The sequence below is a fragment of the Diplotaxodon limnothrissa genome, linkage group LG11 (assembly GCF_057381915.1).
Source record: "Diplotaxodon limnothrissa isolate DT_005_m linkage group LG11, D_limnothrissa_male_GT1.1, whole genome shotgun sequence".
Classification (NCBI taxonomy): domain Eukaryota; kingdom Metazoa; phylum Chordata; class Actinopteri; order Cichliformes; family Cichlidae; genus Diplotaxodon; species Diplotaxodon limnothrissa.
In genome coordinates this window covers 21,334,691-21,354,156 of record NC_140606.1, presented here as the reverse complement: position 1 = coordinate 21,354,156, position 19,466 = coordinate 21,334,691, and the positions used below count along the sequence as shown (strand labels likewise).

General features: G+C 37.6%; 3 protein-coding genes across 3 annotated transcripts; 1 reads left to right on the top strand and 2 right to left on the bottom strand.

Moving 5' to 3' along the window:
* The first annotated feature begins 7,047 nt into the window (after positions 1-7,047).
* On the top strand, positions 7,048-9,280 carry lim2.5 (lens intrinsic membrane protein 2.5). The gene is made up of 4 exons (XM_085365343.1): positions 7,048-7,225; positions 8,251-8,400; positions 8,530-8,664; positions 9,219-9,280. Exons 1-4 carry the CDS (start codon positions 7,048-7,050, stop codon positions 9,278-9,280), a joined length of 525 nt encoding a protein of 174 aa, XP_085221469.1.
* A 392-nt stretch (positions 9,281-9,672) lies between these two features.
* On the bottom strand, positions 9,673-10,599 carry LOC146622696 (free fatty acid receptor 2-like). The gene has a single exon (XM_085364903.1). It carries the CDS (start codon positions 10,567-10,569, stop codon positions 9,673-9,675), a length of 897 nt encoding a protein of 298 aa, XP_085221029.1. The 5' UTR covers positions 10,570-10,599.
* Positions 10,600-14,927: 4,328 nt separating this feature from the next.
* Positions 14,928-19,240, bottom strand: LOC146622695 (free fatty acid receptor 2-like). The gene is made up of 2 exons (XM_085365342.1): positions 19,116-19,240; positions 14,928-15,849 (listed from the first exon to the last, which is right to left on the bottom strand). The coding sequence occupies exons 1-2, from the start codon at positions 19,238-19,240 to the stop codon at positions 14,928-14,930; spliced, it is 1,047 nt and encodes a 348-aa protein (XP_085221468.1).
* Positions 19,241-19,466: the final 226 nt, after the last annotated feature.

Here is a 19,466-nt window from a genome sequence, read left to right as displayed (position 1 = left end):
AATAATTATGCACACCTGATATAGGGCTTTGGAGCGTGATGTCACGGGGGTGGGCGTGGAAAGGATTTTGGCCCGATCCGCCATTTTGGGGGTCTAAGTAAGGAGCGAAAGCATAGCCATGGTTCGTACTTGCTGTGTGCTCGGCTGCAATGTTCGATCTTCCGACCGGCACGGGAATAAGTTTGGATTGTCTTTTTATGCTTTCCCAACGTGGAAGCAACATGAAGTAGCTCATGTATTGGATATTACCAAACGAAGGCGTCTAGCCTGGATAGCAGCCGTGAGACGAGCTGATATCAAGTTCTGTTACGTCTCCAGATATCAGCTGGTGTGCTCAAGACATTTTCATTCCGGTAAGTTCTAAATATGTTCACATCACACTTTATAGCTGAATAATATTATCGTTGGTGGTCTCGGAAGTTATAGAAATTGCGATCAAACATCAAATGGAGTGACTTTGCAGACATGTGTGCTATGTAAAGATTCGCAGGAGGACAGGGAGGACACAAATTGGCGTTAATAATTTGCCCGATTATCAATGTGTTAATTTGCATCTACTTTACAATTATGGGCACATAATATGATAACGATATTTTAGCAGTTTACTGATAAATGTATAACATTAATTATGGTGGGGGGTGGAAAATGGCTATTTCACTCGATGCACTCCAGCTGACTTACTTTGACGACGTACTCAAGAGTTTGGCGGCTTGAAAATAGCCAAATCTTGCACCCAGCCATTTGTAAATTGGATGTGCGCCTCCAGTGACTTGTAATTACGAAACTGGTTCGCAGTGTAAGCGCTTACTCCACAAACAAGATAGGTGAAGATATCGGGGTAGGACAGTGGCGGTAAGTCGTCTGGGTCTTTACTCCACTGCCGTATGTCGTATGGGTCCAGATTTGCGATGCACTCTATTTTTTTTCAAATACCGCTGCTTCGCCTCTGGACGCAATCGGTCTCTATACCGTCCGTTTTCTTTTGAGTTGCTTTTAAACATGTTTCTTGTCGTCGTCGCCGTTCCAACAGTGAGTTTGTTTGGATCGTAGACCCCGAAAATGGCGCCACGCTCCCACAATGCATTGCGGCGTGACGTCAACTCCAAAGCCCTATAGGGTGTTGATGTCATTAGACCACACCCCTTCTCATTACAGAGATGCACATCACCTAATATGCTTAATTGGTAGGAGGCTTTCGAGCCTATACAGCTTGGAGTAAGACAACATGCATGAAGAGGATGATGTGGACAAAATACTCATTTGCCTAATAATTCTGCACTCCTGTATTCACACACATATATATATATTCTTAATGTTTTTATTAGTTTGGTTAGCAGTTTGACCACTATTCCTGACCTTTCCACCTGACTCTTTTAAATTCAGGGGGATTTCTCTCTTTTAGGTAGCTGTTTTAAAAATTAAAGGATAATTTTTAAAATACAGGACAAGTTAATATCCTGTGTAGTAGTGCACTTTCGTAGGCCAGCATCATGGGCTTTTGCCCAGGTTTTTCTGTTGTTTTAAAAATATTGGCATAACATTATTTTAATTTAAAATTTTGAATAAAATCTTGATTTTGTTCATGTTTTTCTTGACTGTTTGTTTCCTACATTTTCTGGGGAATCTAATGTCATGAAAAATAACTTTATTTTAAGATTCATAGCAGTTCTTAAAATTATGTTAGAGATGAACTACAAACATGGCATATTACACTGTATAGTTATTTATTTAGGAAAAATTAGGCCAAAATGCAGAAGCAGTCCAGTGAAAAGCCAACTATACCCTTACTGCTCTCATAGAAATTAAGAGAGCACTATTAACTGATCGTCAGCAAGTGTGACCACCTCTATAAATGTTTAAAGTAATTACACTACAGTTAGAAAAAGAGTGAAGAAGGAAGTATCACTTCCTTGGAAGAGCTGATTTCCCCAGCAAATGCTGTTTTGCATATACTAATCCTCAAGCCATATGTTTCACCATTAGATCCCATCGTCACCATAATATTTATGGACCGATTAACTTTTTATTTTTTCATTGTGGCGGAGTCGAGAGTTCCCCTGTTGAGACAAGAATATGACTTGACATGGTCCTTTTGGATCAGCCCCTGTTTTAAAATCATCTAAATGCAAAAATCTCATGATGCAACTCAGTGTTTTTGTTCAAAAGGTCAATTGACCTAGTGGGAACTATCCTTTTCTAGCCCAATGCTAGAAGTGCTAATGTTTCGATAAACATTAATGTAAGATCTTGAGCATCATCCACACAAGACGCTGCAGCATAATGGAAAGAATTGATGAACACAAATGGACAAGGATTAACATAAGCAACTAAATTTAAAGGTATAAAAATCAATTCTTATTTCTAATGTTTACTTGAAATCATGTGGGGCTCATTTATAGACCCTTCAACATCCCTTATGACAGTCAATTTCTTTTGTGGTACATAATTATGTAGCAGATTTTACTTCGGAATAAGGTGATTGTTACGTCCCTCTGCAGCTTCTAATCGTCTCAGTGTTTTCAGCTGGTGCTAATTGGCCACACCTAGTCAGGTGTGGATAAAAGCATACCTGAGGCAAGCTTTCCGGCAGTGCACTAGTCTTTGCCTTGGTGGCACCAGCCATTTTAGCCAACCTGGTTTTCCATTTTAGGATGAAACCTCTTCTCACCCACACTCTGTTATTCATCTCCTTTTTTTTATGTTGCGGCTTTTGAGCCGGGTTGTAACAGTGATCTTGTCTTTGGGAGGCACATAAATGTGGAAGTGGTGAAGTGTGGTAGAAGAAGAAAACATTTTACTTAAGTAAAAGTACCAATAACACACCTCAAGGTGAGATAAGTAAAATCTCAAGGAGTAACATTAAATTTAAATGCCTATGTAAATTGCATGCACATTAGGTACGCTGTGAGAAAAAATAACTTTCCATGGCTAGTGGTGAGGGTGGTGGTTAGTGCCAGCTTCTCTCAGCAATGCTTTTTTCATTGTGGTGAGCTGATATTATACAACTGTGCAGTAGATGGTGCTCTAGTGCCGTAACATGAACTTGAAAGAAGAAAGTAGAGGAAAGAATATGGTTAAACATGGTTTGACAAGTCTGTATTTATAATATTTGGCTTCCTCTGTCCCCTAAAAGTTTGTAGTTTACTACAGTCAAAGTAAGCCAATCTGCAATAAGATCACAAACTCATTGCCACTCTTATTCATTGCTATATTAAATATTTTAGTAAAAGGATTTAATTAACCCTATAACAATAGTGAAAAATGAAATTTTTTTTTAAAAATCTTTATGTGCATCATCCATGAAAATAATGAACGATGCACACTAATCTGGTCATTTGAAAATCTTATAATGCAGATTTTCAAATTAAGCTGCTAGTATTCAACACGATTATACACTTTGAGGAAGTGCTCTTGAGGTTTTAGCTTTCCCAAGTAGAGAACATAAGTGGCAAAAAATTACGACAGTCACACTTGTGTTGAAATTGCTTCATTAGTGTTTGGTCAACGTTGTTTTGCTTTAACTTGACAATCCTCTGTTTTTGTATTTTCTGGTCTGGTGTTTCATTTTATCTTCTTTCTTCTTCTTTCTCATGATTTCTCACAGTTTTCAGCCACATGGTGCAATATTGACTTTTGGGGAAAAACTTGGCAAAAGCTTCTAATTTTCACAGAGTGAGGACCATTAGTACAGCGTGCGATTACTCCCTAAAGATGTTTATTTAGTGCTTATTGCTTATCTCAGTCTTAAATACTAAACAAAATAGTTATAATTTAGTCAGTGTAATATCACTTCAGTCCTAACTAACAACAGTCTATTTCTTTCAATCATATTGATCATATGTTTTGCAAATGTGCAGTTGATCTTGTGAAAGATTTATATGGTGGTTAAATGAACAAACCTGTCAACACCGTCTTTAAGCAAACATGACACCACAGCAGCTGTGGGTCTGACCTAAAACTTCTTTCTAATCTGTTTGACTGACAGCATTCATGATCAAAATGAAGAAGAACTACAATTGCATCATCAGAGTTCTTCTTGTGAAAATTACAGAGAATTTGTGGGTTATTTGGCTTCTTGACCCTCAGTGCATTCATAGTAAAAATGTGTTAAATGCATAAACAGTGAATAAAAACATAAAAACACACTGTGACAAGAGATCAGTAAAGGTCACAACACATTATGTTATTCCCCCTTTTGGGGATTTTTGCATTTATTAATCCTATTATCTCTTTATCTCTGTCTGTTGACATGTTCAGGAGTAAATGAGGTTATATGACGTGTGGCCAGCAGCATTATCTGCAAACCAGCACGTACTTAGAAATACAAACTGAAAAAAGTGGCATCGTGAAATACTATTAATTTCTGCTTAGTAAATAAGAAAAAACTCTACAGTTATATGTGAGGATACAGATAGACAGCTTACAGACTAGACTACAACTAGCCAAGTACAGCCAAGTACAGCCATGGCGTAACATTCATTAAAATGATTGCAGAAATGAGGAACTAGGAGACAAGGTTTCACTGAGGGGTGTGTTGTGTTGTGCAGTGTGCAAGTAAGATGCTGAAATCTTTTTCCTACTAATGATAAATTCATTCAGGGTAACAATGAGTGGGTGGTCTCCCCTTACTGTCATAGGGCAAGAACAAATTTCAGGAAACGAGTTTTAGAGATATAGATGTATCATATATCATCTGTGACTGGTTACTGTTGCCTAATATTTGGCAAATATTAGATTGTTTATACACTGTAATTTTTCCAGAAAAGATTATGAAATGATGCTGTCAAACAAACTCCTCAGTGTAACACAGTTCAATTTAAACCATTTCTATCCAACAAACACCAACCACATCACATCAGCCCCTGACAATTTATCATAATTGTTGTAATGGATTGCAATAGAACAGTGACGGTGTAAACGACAAGGCCGTTGAGATTACGTGTGCTAGTGTTAGTAGAATAAATCCAGTAGGGTAGGTTTAGCTGATATTTCTTTAACTATGCAATAAACGGCAACCTTTAACTGTTATAACTGTTAGGCAACTGCCTTGTCAACATCATCACATATTCACTGTGAACATGCAGAGCACACTCTACATGAACGGTGTAAGTTTACGTATCTGTTTTAAGCATCAACGTGTCCCCATGACCACGCCCCAGTTACACTGAAAGAAAGTGTGCACTTCAGCACGTTCCATTGACCGCAGCAGTACTGCAAGCCTTTGCACATCCACAGTTCCAGAACACCAAACAGAACAACAGACAAGGACTGTGCTGCAGCGGCCTCGCATCACAGACCCTCCCCCTTACCCCAATAGCATCCCCTGACACCCCCCCCCCCCCCCCCCCAATGCTCCCATGTAGTTCAGCAGGAACGTGTCACATGGCTTTTTGCACACCAACTCATATCCATTTGTACTGTGCTGATTGTTTTAAAGGATTTTGCCTCCATCAACAGAAAAGTGGGGGGTTAACCTTTTGGAATTCAGCCTAGGCCATCCTCTTTGACATTCGCTCACTCCTGGCTTGCACTCTCTCTCACTCTTTCCCTAAGGAAAGCCTGATACTTAAGAGGGTTGATTTATCCTGAGGAATTCAGGTGAGATGATGGTGATGGTGATTTGTTAAATTGCAGTAGAATTTATAAACTAGAATGGATAACACTGGCTGCTAACCAGTTTTCATGCACTGTGACTATTTCGTAATAATGTATGTATATTTCATGTTTCAGGGTCTTTATTTTCAGTATATTCATAGATAGTTTTAAATAATACATCAAGCATTTCTAATGATTCTAAAGATTTCATCCCATAAAGATTGAGATTTGAGATGATAGATTTGTCTGTTTGTTTTATATATCCTGACAGGAATATGACATTCAGATGTTACACACCAGTGTTGCAGATGTATGCCGTCTGAATTTTGCTCTTACAGCTCAGAGAAAAACTGAACCCACATGTCTTGAAACAGATGCTTGATATGTTTTTAAAGTTGTTCAATATTTACCAAGGCAGATAGTGCAAGTGTATAGTTGGTATTGTAGCTGATACTGTTTTCAATGTGTATGTCTGTGTGCCATAATAGCAAAATGGAATTTCCACAAAGGCTGTTTTGAGTGTTTATATCTGTCTGTACGTGGACAGAGTTTGTTAACACAAGATATAGTCGTGAAACTCCACAAATGTTTTGCTGAAATTAAAGTAAAGGATGAGTATGATGATGGGTTTGGTCTGATCCATGGGTGCTGATTACTTATGCAACTATACCCTTACCCTAAAATGACCTTACATTTTATTTGTGTCAGCTGTCACTGCCTTTCACATCATTGGAAGTTATTTGCTGATTATATTGCCAGTCTATTTCCTTATTTGTTTTTTTGTGGCAGTTTATTTGCTGCAGTTGTAAGCACATAAAACACATTCAAAGAGTGAGCGAGAGAGTACGTGTTGCTATGAGCTGATTGCATTGCAGGTGGCATGATTTGCTTATCCAGGTCTGCAGCTGTCCTTTGCTTTGTTGTGAGAGATAACTGCGTCGATAAAACACATTATATGAATAAATTTAGATCAATTAACTATAAGACCCACATAAAACTTCATGTTTTATAAAACATGATAAAAATATCTTTATTAATAATGCAAGCTTTGTTTTGGATTGACTCACAAACTGACTATGTGTCACGGTAGGATTCAGGGAGTGCAATGGTATATATTCACTAATTCCTGGAAGTGAAGTGGTTTTAGAAGAATGCATTTAGCCTTTCTGATTTAATATAAATGAAGTTTGAATGAATGCAACGCCATAGTGACAGACATGTGGTGGCAACTAGATGTGGGCAGTTTTTGTTTTTACTCTTTCCATCTACTTCTTCAGGGTGTTACTGTCTCTTAAAACCATTCCCTACTTAATAAACATTAACATTATAGCACCAAGCTGTAAAGAAAATTACTATTTTCTTTCCTGCAGCTTTACTCTTGCACCACTGATTCCTATCTTCTTTTTTCTTTTGATAGTGCATAAAGCCTTAACCACAGTCATAGGATCACTCATGATGTACAGCTTCATGGGAGGGGGCCTTTTTTGTGCCATTGTGGGGAACATCCTGTTGGTGGTCTCCACAGCCACAGACTACTGGATGCAGTACCGTCTGTCTGGCAGCTTCGCCCATCAGGGCTTGTGGAGATACTGCATGTCTGGAAAGTGCTACATGCAAACTGACAGCATTGGTAAGTAGGGAATTGTCCTCTACCCAAATTCATTACATTTAAAACTTTGTAAGGAACAGTGATCCTCCCCGGAGACAGTTGTTTATCTGGTCAGAAGCCAACTTTTCTTACTTTTAAGGCGCATCAACAGGAATTTTTTGACTTTCATTAGACATTACGTTTATACTATTAGAATGAAAGTCCAAGACCAAGTTTATAGCCAACCTCTGTGGTATTTGCTCTAATGTTAGCATGCCAGTATGATCACAGTTACACTGCTGATGCTTAGCACATATAATGGTTTACCTTTTATTCTTAATAAACTTATTTGCATGCTAAAATTGGCCCATCGATGTTTATAATACAAAGGACTGCTGAGGCCCATTCTCATTGGTTATCTGGTGACAGTCTGATAACCAATGAGAGTGGGCAGTTTTGGACATGACAACTGCAGACAATGAAAAATCAGTTTTTCAAATATATAATAGTTTAAAATGATCATTATATCCACTACTTGAACTTTCCGCCTCATCCAACTAATCTATGTCACTCTGAGAACAAAAAGAATAACTTTGGATCCCTGTATTGGTGGCAATAACCCATGATGCCCCTTGGTTTCAGCATCACATCATACTAATGTTTGGCTACCCTAACAGCTGCTGCTGATGTCATAAATGAAATTGGAATAAATTGTATTAATTGCAATTACAACCATACACCGCACAAGGAATCAAAGAGTCAGTACACCAAAATAGATCTCAAATATTTTTAGTAAATATATTAAATTATTAATATATTCCAATGCAAGTTCAAGTTGATTAAAGTTGTCTTTTGTTTTTTATTTATTTATATTATGCATTACAATAGAGAAAGTTACAAGTTTATGAGTTATATTTGGAGAGAATCTTATTCTGAACTCAAATTTATCTTTTTTTAACATCTAAAATATATAATAAATACATCTGTAATTTCCTGGGTAGTGCTAGTATGTTGTAGTTCTTCTAGCATACATCTTCATAGTATTTTCTTGTTTTACTCCTCCTCAGCATACTGGAATGCCACTCGTGCTTTTATGATCCTGTCGGCCATGTCATGCTTTGCTGGCATCATCGCAGGAATCCTCTCCTTTGCCCACTTTTCTGCCTTTGAGCGGTTCAACCGATCATTTGCCGCTGGAATCATGTTCTTTGTTTCAAGTAAGTTATTGATGCAGAAAACAATTAACATTTTAACATTTATTAAAGTGATTATTTGGAAACTGATAGTATCATTATTTTTATCATATTAGTATCATATTATGTCTAACTGTGTGTCCACTATACCAGCTCTCTTTGTTCTGCTTGCAATGGCCATTTACACTGGGGTGACTGTGAACTTCCTGGGCAAGCGCTTTGGTGACTGGCGCTTCTCTTGGTCCTACATACTAGGCTGGGTGGCCCTGCTAATGACCTTCTTTGCAGGTTTGTTTATCTAGATGAATCTTAGTATCAATACAGTGATATTTAACAGTTTTTGGAAATGCAGAAAAGCATTGAATAAACCAAAATTACAGCAGGTCTCATTTCTTAATTTCTTAATTATAATAACACAAATACATTTGAGTTTTATGAACACTTTCATTTTCTGAAAATGTTATCCATACTTATATATGTTAGAGCTGCTGGATTTCTGAGTTAGTACAGTCTTTACTTGTCAAACTATCCATCATAGCCTCGCCTCTGTCAGTGCGCCCCAGGGTGGCTGTGGCTACAATGTAGCTTGCTATCACCAGTGTGTGAATATGTGTGTGAATGGGTGGATGACTGGATGTGTAAAGCACTTTGGGGTCCTTAGGGACTAGTAAAGCACTATACAAATACAGGCCAAATACAGGCCATGTATACATTTTCTAAATCTTCTACTCCATACACGAAATATATGTCTTACTATCAGAAATCAAAGTCTGTTTGGCATGTTATATTATAGAAATTGTCTCTATGTCTCTTTAAAGATGACTTTTGTTGATGTTTTGCAGGTATATTCTACATGTGTGCCTACAGAATGCATGAGTGCAGAAGAGTGGCTGGCCCACGTTAATGGAAAGAGGAAAAAGTGTGTCAGGGCTGCGGAAGACATTAGTTTACATTTAAAGATTGGCACCGTGGTGGAAAACAATAAAATTTGGAAAACTGCATATGTACCAAATGTGTATTTTTTTATTTTTTTATTTTTAAGAAAATGGTCAAGGATAACACAATCCCATTAAACAGCTTAGGATCATAAGCAATAGTAAGATATCCAAATTTAAGCTTGAATATTTTAAAAGATTTCAGATACAGGTCTGTATGTATGAATTGTTAAATATAAGGCTCAAATTCTGATATAATTTCTGTAATTCATAGTAAATTAATATAATAAAATGAAAATGTACATGTGATATCAAATATGATGTAATTTTTACATTTTCAATCTTAGCTAGAGTTGTTGGTCTACGCTTGCAGCCTTGAATCAGTGCACCTACACTTCCTAAAAATAATCTTTTCTCTAAAGAAGTAGAAGTTGGAGGAGGAAAAGTAGAAGATAATGGGATCAATGAAAGTGTTGAAACAGCTAAGCAGAAAGGTGTAGTACCTCCACTCTGGGCTTTGTCCCTGGATGTAACCCACTAAATGAGATAAATTGTATGGCAGAACACAAATGAGGAACACAGCAAGAGTCCCTGAGGCCATGCCAATGGCCTTCTGTTTCTGCATCTGGGATATCCTGGGCCGGCTGTACAGAATCAAGATGCAGCGCAAGTAGCAGTAAACACAAATAAGAAGAGGTATGAGGCAGAGTACAAAGAAAAACTCCAGACGTACTGGGAGGAGGATCTGGTTCTGCTCGTCTGTAAAATGCTCATAGCACCAAGTACTGGAATTATTGCTGGCCAAAGATGGGTGATGCTGGATGACGAAAACAATGCTGCAGTGTGCTGTCGAGATCAGCCAAATAACAGCACTGATAACAATTGCATACATGGGTTTGTGCAGCTTCTGATAGGTGATAGGAAATGCTGCTCCTATGTAGCGAACCACGCTGACTGCCATCAGCAGCAAGGAGCTGGTGTAGATTGTGGAGAAAAATGTGAAGGAGGTGATGGAGCACATGAAGTTGGGCAGATTCCATTCCATATCAGATGCTGCCTCGTGCATCTTGAGAGGCAGAATGATCAAAAACAGCAGGTCAGAGACAGTCAGGTTGAGTAGCAGGATGTCTGTTGGAAGTGGCTTGGAGTGGATCTTGACACTAAACGCATAGAGAGCCAAGAGATTGCAGGGGAAGCCAATCAGGAATGAAATGATGTAAATGAAGAGAATGATCTCACTGCTCACAGTGGACTCCATTATGGACCTAAACCAAAATAAACAACACAGATTAACTTCTTCTTCTATGCTTCTCATACATCTTATACATATACAGTATTATTAAATCTAATATATCAAACCAAACAGTAATGAATACAATAAATTTACAGATGTTAATTGGCAAGTAATGTAGGAATTTTCAAACTTCAGAAAGTGAATGTCTCTAGTTAAACAATAAAGGAAAATCAATGTCTTGCAGTTATGTTCAATAGATAATACTAAAGCATCAGTGTTGCTTGCTAAACAATTAACATTTTCCGTTAGTATAGATACAGTTATTTAGGAAAATGTGTTTCATTACTTCAATCACTTAAATGTGCTAAAACAAACGAGGCAGTCAGCTGTCATCAGTAGATGATTTTCAGTAGCAAATAGGATCTTGGTATATTTTTACTTACCAAGTGGTATAATATATCTCCGATGTCAAAACTTCACAATTAACACTCCGTTCTGTTCTTTTCATCAAAGACCTCCAGTTTCTAATCCAGGTTTAAAGATGAGTTGATATAAAGTGTTAGAAGCTTAAAACTCCATGCGACACACTGGGGCACACTACAATGACTAACAGCAGACACCAGTAGGTTAATATTAACTAAAATAAATAACCGCAGCTCATGTTGACTTTCATCTTAGATATGTTAACAAAGGACCTCCTGTCACCAAAATAAATTATTATCATAGTAATTTCCTTCGGGATTAATAAAGTATTCTGATTCTGATTGATTCTGATTTGGATTTCGTAAGTCCAGAAGCCTGCATTTATTAGAATTCAAGATATTTTCCATTGCTCCATGAGAAATTTGTGATTTTAGGAGCACTGTGGAGATTACCTATACATGTAGCCTTCAGTATAAAAACAGTTTTCAAGTCACTGGATGCATCAGGGGCGATTTGTGGTTTATGTCATGCCTAAGGACTTTACAGCACATAGACTGAAAGAGCTGAAGATTGACGGTCTGCTCTATATCCTGAGTTTATCCCATATACTCCTTGTTATATCAAAACACTAACACTGACCACCAGGGGTTAAAGTGGGGTTTGACAGACGAGAAAAAGATACATAACATAGTGGTTTAATGTGTGGAAAACAAGTAATTTAAAAACAAGTTACTGTAGTTTCTACTGCTAGCTCTACTAGATTTTTTGTTATGTACAGGCTGTAAATTTATCTTATCTGCACTGTGCCCACATCACAGTGATGAGCAGGACAACAGGATGTGTTAAGGATGCAAGGAGGACTGTGGGAAGTGATTTTTTCTTAGTTTTTGAGTAAATATCACCATGCACTCGATATTATGCATTAATCAGCACCTCAGATTTAATTTCTCATTTACTGAAAATACTGAATGCCTTACCAGATTCTTCTTGCCCAGTTTAACCCTTTGCTCAAAGCCAAAGTACATCTGCTGACTTTCTTTACCTTTCAGACTTGTATCTTTATTCTTGTTAGTCAAGAATAATATGTGACCTTAACCAAGCAATTAAAGGTCTCTTTTAAATTTAGACCATTAGAAATACATTTGTGTAAATTATTCAACAAAATATCCAGTTTTATAGTTTCAAAGATTAAACAATACAAAACAATCTGATGGTGGAATATATTTTTATTATAGAACATTTCACAGTCAATCAGGATAACAGTTCCAACTTTTAATACTAATGCGGTCCAAGCACGACCACATTAGCAAAGAGGCCACCGAGAATAAAGCTTTTTGAGTAACAATATGACACTCAATAACTTTTAATCAGAAATATTACTGACATACACACATTGCCTTCAGACAGCTGTCTGGTGTTATTTCTGAGTGTTATCCAGGTTGCACTGTTCATAGTTTAGCTGGGATCCTTATTTTACCAGAGACCAAATTTTTGTATTCATTTGTCGAGACAGAGTTGAATGAGCACTAAAGAATCGCTTGAAATAATATAGAGGTATCATGTTGTCACACAGCACGAAGGTCCTGAGTTCAATTCCACCGTCAGGCCAGGGTCTCTCTGTGTGGAGTTTGCGTGGTCTCTCCATTTTTCTGTGGGTTCTCTCTGGGTACTCTGGCTTCCTCCCGCAAACCAAAGACATGCAGTTAGTGGGGTTAGGTTAACTGGTGATTCTAAATTGCCCATAGGTGTGAATGTGAGTGTGAATGGTTGTCTGTCTATGTCTTTGTGTTAGCCCTTGAGAGACTTGCGACCTGTCCACGGTCAGTGTTGGTGAGTAACGGAATACATGTTACGCATTTAAAATACAAAATATGAGTAACTGTATTCCGTTACAGTTACCGTTTAAAAAGGTGGTATTCAGAATACAGTTACTTTGTTGAAATAAATGGATTACACTGCGGTACTTTCCTGTTTCATATTGTCGCAGGTCAGGAGTGTTTCGGTTTTGTTTGACAGCTATGTTCTGTAGTTCCAGGCGGCAGCGTTGCGGTTGCCATGGTTACAGGGGGACGCTCTGCGTGTTTCCTGGGTGAGAGAGCGCCTTTTTGTTGTTGTTGTTGTGCTAAGCTAATAGGCAGAATACTACAGGCATAGCCCTAAAGAATGTAGCCTCATGGGCAGTGTAGTCCGTGCTGCAGGGAGAATGGACTGCCATACTCGTTATGTGTCTGTGAGCGCGAGGTGGAAGAAAAAGGAGAGTCGAAAAGTACGAGTTGTCATCGAGCAAAAACGGGAGCTGGAAGCATGTAAATATAATAATAACCACTGCAGCCAAGCCCAGTTGTAAGTAAGCTATTAAGACTCGACTGGACGCTGTGTTTGTGTTTTCCTCCGAAACAATAAGTTCTGTTGGAGCAGCCTTTCAAGCTTCTCTCTGTCTCTCGCAAGCAGAGTTGACCCAGACAACAAAGTAAAGCCATTTTTCGGCTACAAGCCCGACAAGGAACCCGTATTAGTCAGAGGTCCCTTTACTACGGTTCGGAGCCGCGGACCTTCAGTAATAGTAATAAATCACACAGCAATAGTACATTCACGTAGTTGTAAAATGCATGATAATTTAAGTTAAGTAATCCAAAGTATTCAGAATACGTTACTCTCATTGAGTAACATAACGGAATACGGTACAGAATACATTTTAGGGCATGTATTCTGTATTCTGTAATGGAATACATTTCAAAAGTAACCTTCCCAACACTGTCCACGGTGTACCCTACCTCTTGTCCTCTGACAGCTGGGGCCCTGAATTGGAAGAGAATGGATGAATGGGTGTCAAACGTATTGTGTCTACTTGGCTGACAGCTCTCGGAACATCTTGTTTCAAGAGACAGGTAGACTGGGAAAGGATAACTGGGGGATCTGAATAGACCAAATTTAATCAAAACTATTGAACATCTGCTTATTACTAATTTCACCTTTCAAGTATCTTCAATAAGAAGTAAATTATAGAAGAAGACTGTCGGTTTGACTTAATATGATGTTCTTCTGTCCTTTATTATTATTATTATTATTATCATTATCATTATTATCATCATCATTAACATTATTATTATTATTATTATTGTTTTTGTTTGTTTTTGTGTCCATGTTCTTTGTTTTCAGCGAGTCATGGCTACACAAACCAAATTAATAATTAATCTAGTGAATTTCCATATGATGCAAAAATAAAGTTCTCAAAAAGTTCACAGCAACTGAATTGAGCATTACCTATAGAATGATAAATTATATTATGTGCACCTCTCTGCATACCAGACCAATTCTCTTTGAACTGCGTGCAGTGGCCATTTACAGTGCTGTGACAGGCAAGTTTCCAGGCAAGCGTTTGAGGCTGATTGGCCCTGTTTATGACCTTCTGCGCAGGATTGTTAATGTAAATGAGTGTTTTCAAGATATGTAATATTAAGGTATTCTGCTAATAGTAAAACAAATCAATAGATAGCATTACAGAATAAGAAAAATGCCATCTTTGCTTTAAAAAAATAAAATCAAAAATACATTTCAGTTTTATAAACACTTCTATTTTCATTAACATTTTATTTTGAGTCATTGAACAGTTATGAGGAAGTTCAGATAAACCCTGTACAGCTATTTCAAAAAAAAAAAAAAAATCTTATGTCTCGCTATCAGTAAACACATTTTCTAAACACATGCAAAGTGACTAGATCAGGTAATGATGCATCAGTTTATATCAAAATGACCTCACTTTTCCACTGTGCGGCACCAGTGTTACGCAACAATGTTTTTTTTTGTCTTTTTAATCACCAAAAATAGTTTGTGTGAGTGGGGAGCAGAAAACTTGTGAGATATTACATACTGCATATTATTTTTACCTCTGTAATGTGCACTCAAACAAATATAATCAAACTAAATATGAACAATTACTAATGAAAGGAAATGTTAGTCTAGCTAGAGCTGTTGACATGTCCTTGGAACCGTGAAGGACTGAGCATACAATTCCTGAAAATGAACTTTTCACTTGACAAGCGGAAGATGGAGGAGGAAAAGTAGAAAATGATTGGATCAATACAGGTGTTGAAACAACTAAGCAGCAAGCTGTAGTACCTCCACTCTGGGCTTTGTCCCTGGATGTAACCCACTAAATGAGATAAATTGTATGGCAGAACACAAATGAGGAACACAGCAAGAGTCCCTGAGGCCATGCCAATGGCCTTCTGTTTCTGCATCTGGGATATCCTGGGCCGGCTGTACAGAATCAAGATGCAGCGCAAGTAGCAGTAAACACAAATAAGAAGAGGTATGAGGCAGAGTACAAAGAAAAACTCCAGACGTACTGGGAGGAGGATCTGGTTCTGCTCGTCTGTAAAATGCTCATAGCACCAAGTACTGGAATTATTGCTGGCCAAAGATGGGTGATGCTGGATGACGAAAACAATGCTGCAGTGTGCTGTCGAGATCAGCCAAATAACAGCACTGATAACAATTGCATACATGGGTTTGTGCAGCTTCTGATAGGTGATAGGAAATGCTGCTCCTATGTAGCGAACCACGCTGACTGCCATCAGCAGCAAGGAGCTGGTGTAGATTGTGGAGAAAAATGTGAAGGAGGTGATGGAGCACATGAAGTTGGGCAGATTCCATTCCATATCAGATGCTGCCTCGTGCATCTTGAGAGGCAGAATGATCAAAAACATCAGGTCAGAGACAGTCAGGTTGAGCAGCAGGATGTCTGTTGGAAGTGGCTTGGAGTGAATCTTAGTACTAAATGCATAGAGAGCCAAGAGATTACAGGGGAAGCCAATCAGGAATGAAATGATGTAAACTGAAAGAATCACTCCACTGTTCACGGTAGATTCCATTATGGACCTAAACCAAAAAAAGAAAAAGAAAAAAGAACAGATACCAGTCACAGTTTAGAAAAAATATACCCCATAATAATAAAATATTTAGCTTTTTTCTGACAATTTAAACACAGAGTAAAAGACAGCTGCCTGTTCAAACGTTCACTGATCAATCACATTGAACAGTATTGAACAATATTGAACAGTTTTATTTCCAACCTGTCTATGTAAATAGTTAAATGCATAAATAAAGAAGTAAAATAAGCACCTTAAATATTGCTCAGTTGATACTTTTGATATTTGCATTTTATATTGTGGTGAATAAAATGTCTTTTATTCCCTTTGATCACTGATCAGTGCCAAAGAAATGAGGCAGTCGACTTTCTGCATCAGCCGTAGAACTTCACCAACCGTAGAATCTTCTGTATTTGGTGTGATAAGGTAAATGTATTTACTCACCAAGCAGAAGAAAGTTTCCAGACTTAACAACAACTAAAATTCCATTCTGCAACTTTCATCAAAGACTTTCAAGTTGTAACGCGTGAGTTCAAAGATGAACTGATATAAAATGTTAGAAGCCGGAAACAGTCATGCTGAAGTCACATGTGACTTCAGCGTGACTAGTACCAGTGGTTACGATGCAAAACTGCAGCATGTTAACAGTTTGTCTTAGATGGGTTAAGACCTCTTTCTATGTTTTACTCTCCTGTAATCATTTATGAACTTATAATTAGAATTAAAAATGATATAGTTACACCTACAACAAAACTCAGGGAAGAAATAATCATTTTATACATACATTTTTTCCCCCAAGTAGACAATTAATTCATAGTGTTTTAAGATATTTGTGATTCCAGCAGCGCAGGGGAAAATAACATGTAGGCTTTAACCTCTATAGTTCTGTTATCTGTTGCTTAGGAACAGTTTGTCAATGATTTCCTTTTCCCGAAATTGACATCTCTTGCAACAGGAAATAACTATGGTATCAAGTATCTTAAAAATATCACTGGTCCTTTTGCAATCTATGCTACTTTTTAAAAATGTATCGGTGCTCATGCTTAAGTAGAATAACTTCAGCAGTATATGTAACTGAAATGGGAACAACTGTGTGGAACCTACAATGTAAAGGGCTGGCCATAGCGCGGAAGGTAGAGCAGGCCATCTATTAATTGCAAAGTTGGTGCTTTTGTCCCCGGCATCTCTAGTCTGCATGACAAATATCCCTGGGCTAGACTCAAACTCCAAGTTGCTCTTTGTGGCATCCACTGGAGTATAATGTGTGTGTGGATGGGGCAATGGGGCATGTTGTATAAAGCACTTTAAGTTCTCAGGTAGAGTAAAAAAGTGATTTAAAAGAACCAGTCCATTTACCACTCAAAACAAATGTCCTCATGTCAGTAGTTTAAAAAATGTTGCAATGCACACCCTGTAGGGGGTAAAAGTCCAGTGCATCAGCAATAGAAAAAAAAAGATACAGTTAGTGTAATTCAGGAAATGTAGTTCTGTTTGTAAGAGTCTATATTGACTTTCAGTCTGATTCATGCTCTTCATGCGTTTTATACTTGAAACAGTAATGGCCAGTTATGAAAATGACTGTACACTTATCGCTGGCTGTATTTCAACCTAAGAGAAGTATGTGGTGTTGCTGAAGGAAATCTTTTACTCTCAGCTGAATTTATTCTTCTCTGGTTCAATGGCTTTCTGAATCAGTGTGTAGATAGGAGGTTACTGTTAGCGACACACCAATGCTGCAACCCTCCACCACAACTTCCTTTTCCAGTTTCACAGAAACATTAAGACGCTTGTATGTACATGTATGTCAAAATTTATAACAAAACAGTAGATCCCAAAGTTAAGGAGCTTGCTTCATTTTCACTTGCTGATTTGGTTGCCTATTGTTTCTTTTGGTTAAATGTACTACATTCATTTTTATGGCAGTTTTAGGTTTCTTTATGAGAATGAACACTGCCAAGTGACTGGACTGTATCAATAATAAGGAAAACTTGTAGTCAAATATTCCAAAATTATAACAGAACTAGGGCTGGGCGATTGGACAAATATATGGAATATTGTTTTTACAAGGGCGATTGATTTATTTATTTGTTCATGTGTAAATCTGCTCATAATGATGGAGCTAATAGAAGTAGTCAAAAGAAAAAATAATATTTGCGATGTTTTAACAGCACCGTCTTTCATCCGTGAGCAAATTCTCACGGAAGTGGCACACCGCTTTGGTTACATCCTTAGATTTACCTCTTTCATCCGGTTTAAAGCCAAAGAAATCCCAAATTGGCGACTTTATATTTTTTGGCATTTAGTTCGTCCATGTGTGGAGTTGTTCTGTTTTGTAAACGCGCAAATCAGTCTTTGCATGATTACATTGCTCCGCCCTTTAAAAGTCTGCGTATGTGCCAATATATTGCCCATCGTCGATTATTGGGCTTACGATTGTTTTTACATCATACATACATAAATTTTTACATATCGCCCAACCCTAAGTAGAACTAATTAATTGTGTACCAATTTCAAACAAATCTCAAACATTTCAAATACTAACATCATTTGTTGCCATCAGAAAACACATTTTCTACACAACAGTTTTCTGTGAAACAAAAACTCATGTTTCTGGAGTAGAAACATAAAGCATTAAGAGATATTTCAGAGATATTAGATGGTGATCTACATAGCATCTGCTAAATATCTTACATATCTTATAACAATACCCAAATATTATTAAATAATATATTGAGATCCAACTCTTATCTTATCTACACCACGTCCACTTTACAGTGATAGAGGTGGAAAACAGGATATGCTGAAGATGTAAGCAGATCGTGTGGGATGCCACTATTTTTTTTATTATTATTGAGCAAATATCTCCATGCCCTCAGCTGGAAGCAATGAGAGCTTATATTTTTTTAAAAATAATTTAGCCCTGCTAACAGCCACTTCTGGTTATAGCTTCCTTCACATTTGAGAGTTTTATCTTTATAATACCTGCTAAATATTTGACCCTATAGCAATTAAAGAACTTTTTTGAATTCAGAGCATTAGAAACAAATTTGTGCAAATGTATTTAACAAAAACATACACTTCCATAGCTCCAGAGATTAAACAACAATACAAACAACCTGATGCTGGAATATATTTTTGTAACAGAACATTTCACATTTAATCAGGAAAACAGTTCCCATGAGCAAGAATCACATCAGCAAAGAAGAAATTGAGCATAAACCTTTTTGAATAACAATATGACATACACAGAAAAATGTAATCAGAAGTGTTACTTATATACACACATAACCGTTGCCTTTAACTTCCTGTTGTGTGTTACTTAGCAGTGGGTTCTCGGCATCATGCTGGCTTTCCGTCACTCTTTTTCTCTCTCTTTCTTTCTCCCCTGTCAGTCTGTGCATGTGTTTTGTGTGTATAGTGTTTACCTTTCCTCAGTGGTTGCTCAGTTGATCTGAATCACCTGCAGCTAGTTGAACAATCAGGCCGGCTACTTAATGTTGGAGCAGACACTCAGTCATTGCCAGATCTTTGCGTCAGGTGGGTACATAACTCTTTCTGTGTCTCTGTGCAGACCTTTCCATGTTTGCATGAGGCCTGTGAGCTTTATACTTCAGAGTGTGTGTGTGC